We start from the raw sequence: 1114 nt of genomic DNA on the forward strand, positions 1-1114 counted from the left end.
ACTAAAGCTTTGAAGGAGCAAATTAAAACAATGAAAGGCACTCGTCAATGCCTAATGGCCGCCTACGATAAGAAATGGTTTAATGATTTGCTCTTGCCTAGGTCGTGGCTTGGATCTTCTGTGAGTATATATGATTTAATCTATTTAATTAATATATATGTTCTTCATGTGTTTTGTGCTAATCATTAATCTTTTTCTTATTTATAGCACATTAACGAATGCATGAATGGGTTTTTGGTGCTTCAAAAAAAGTATCCTCATTTAGTGGCACAAGACATTGCTATAATGGGTGGTTATTTTAGTGGACTTTTGGGTGTTGTCCATTCCAAAGCTGAAAAGGGTATGTCTCATTGTCATTGGGAGGATTTGATTCGAGTGGCTGAAGGATCAAGTAGAACATGGAAATCATTGCCATGGAAAGAAACATCATTTATCCTTGTGCTTTACCATGTCCCCAACCATTGGGTTGCTGTAAAAATCGATATAAAGGTCACATCTATCATAATTTATGATTGTGGAATTTGTTTAACCAAAGAGATTAACATGGAGTCGTATGTTCGTCCGCTACAAGTTCTAATACCTCGATTATTGAATATTGTGGGCGTAGTAACAACCGATACATGGAAGATTACACGACCGCCGTCATTCTCTCAGAATATTGCTGGGTTTGTTTTACCAAATTCAATTTTATTTTATTTTACATTTATTCCACGATTAATTTTAATAATATTAATTTTGCAGAGGTGATTGTGGTGCATGGGTGATCAAGACCATCAAGGTGGAATTAGCTCGTCTCAATCCATATGAAATAAATGACAAGATAGTCGACTCATGTAGACCCTATTTAACAGCATGTACTTGGAATAAAGATTGGATTTTGTAGCGATGCCATGGTGGTTGTTGGGATGTTTTGTAGCTTTTTTGATTATGTACAACTGCAAACAAAATCTAATGATTTGTAGTGTTTCTACTAGATATTATGCAATTGTGTTTTTTTTTCTTTTTTGGATTCCATGGTTTAGTTATTTGTTCCATAGTTTAATTTTTTGTTTTACATCCCATGGATTCCATGGATTAGTTATTTGTTCCATGGATAAGAACTTACGAAATTAAA

General features: G+C 34.3%; 1 protein-coding gene across 1 annotated transcript; it reads left to right on the top strand.

Moving 5' to 3' along the window:
• LOC140965160 (uncharacterized) lies at positions 1 to 929 on the top strand. Its single transcript, XM_073425248.1, has 3 exons — positions 1 to 120; positions 208 to 665; positions 742 to 929. The coding sequence occupies exons 1-3, from the start codon at positions 31 to 33 to the stop codon at positions 881 to 883; spliced, it is 690 nt and encodes a 229-aa protein (XP_073281349.1). The 5' UTR covers positions 1 to 30; the 3' UTR covers positions 884 to 929.
• The last annotated feature ends 185 nt before the right edge of the window (positions 930 to 1114 follow it).

This window comes from Primulina huaijiensis, chromosome 18 (assembly GCF_012295235.1).
Source record: "Primulina huaijiensis isolate GDHJ02 chromosome 18, ASM1229523v2, whole genome shotgun sequence".
NCBI classification, from domain to species: domain Eukaryota; kingdom Viridiplantae; phylum Streptophyta; class Magnoliopsida; order Lamiales; family Gesneriaceae; genus Primulina; species Primulina huaijiensis.

What these genes read in the sequence shown, in the direction of transcription:
- LOC140965160 (XM_073425248.1), top strand. Translation starts at nt 31, where the DNA reads ATGAAAGGCACTCGTCAATGCCTAATGGCCGCCTACGATAAGAAATGG. An exon ending in GGTCGTGGCTTGGATCTTCT is followed by an intron (nt 121 to 207) that starts GTGAGTATATAT and finishes TCTTATTTATAG; the next exon opens with CACATTAACGAATGCATGAA. An exon ending in TTCTCTCAGAATATTGCTGG is followed by an intron (nt 666 to 741) that starts GTTTGTTTTACC and finishes TTAATTTTGCAG; the next exon opens with AGGTGATTGTGGTGCATGGG.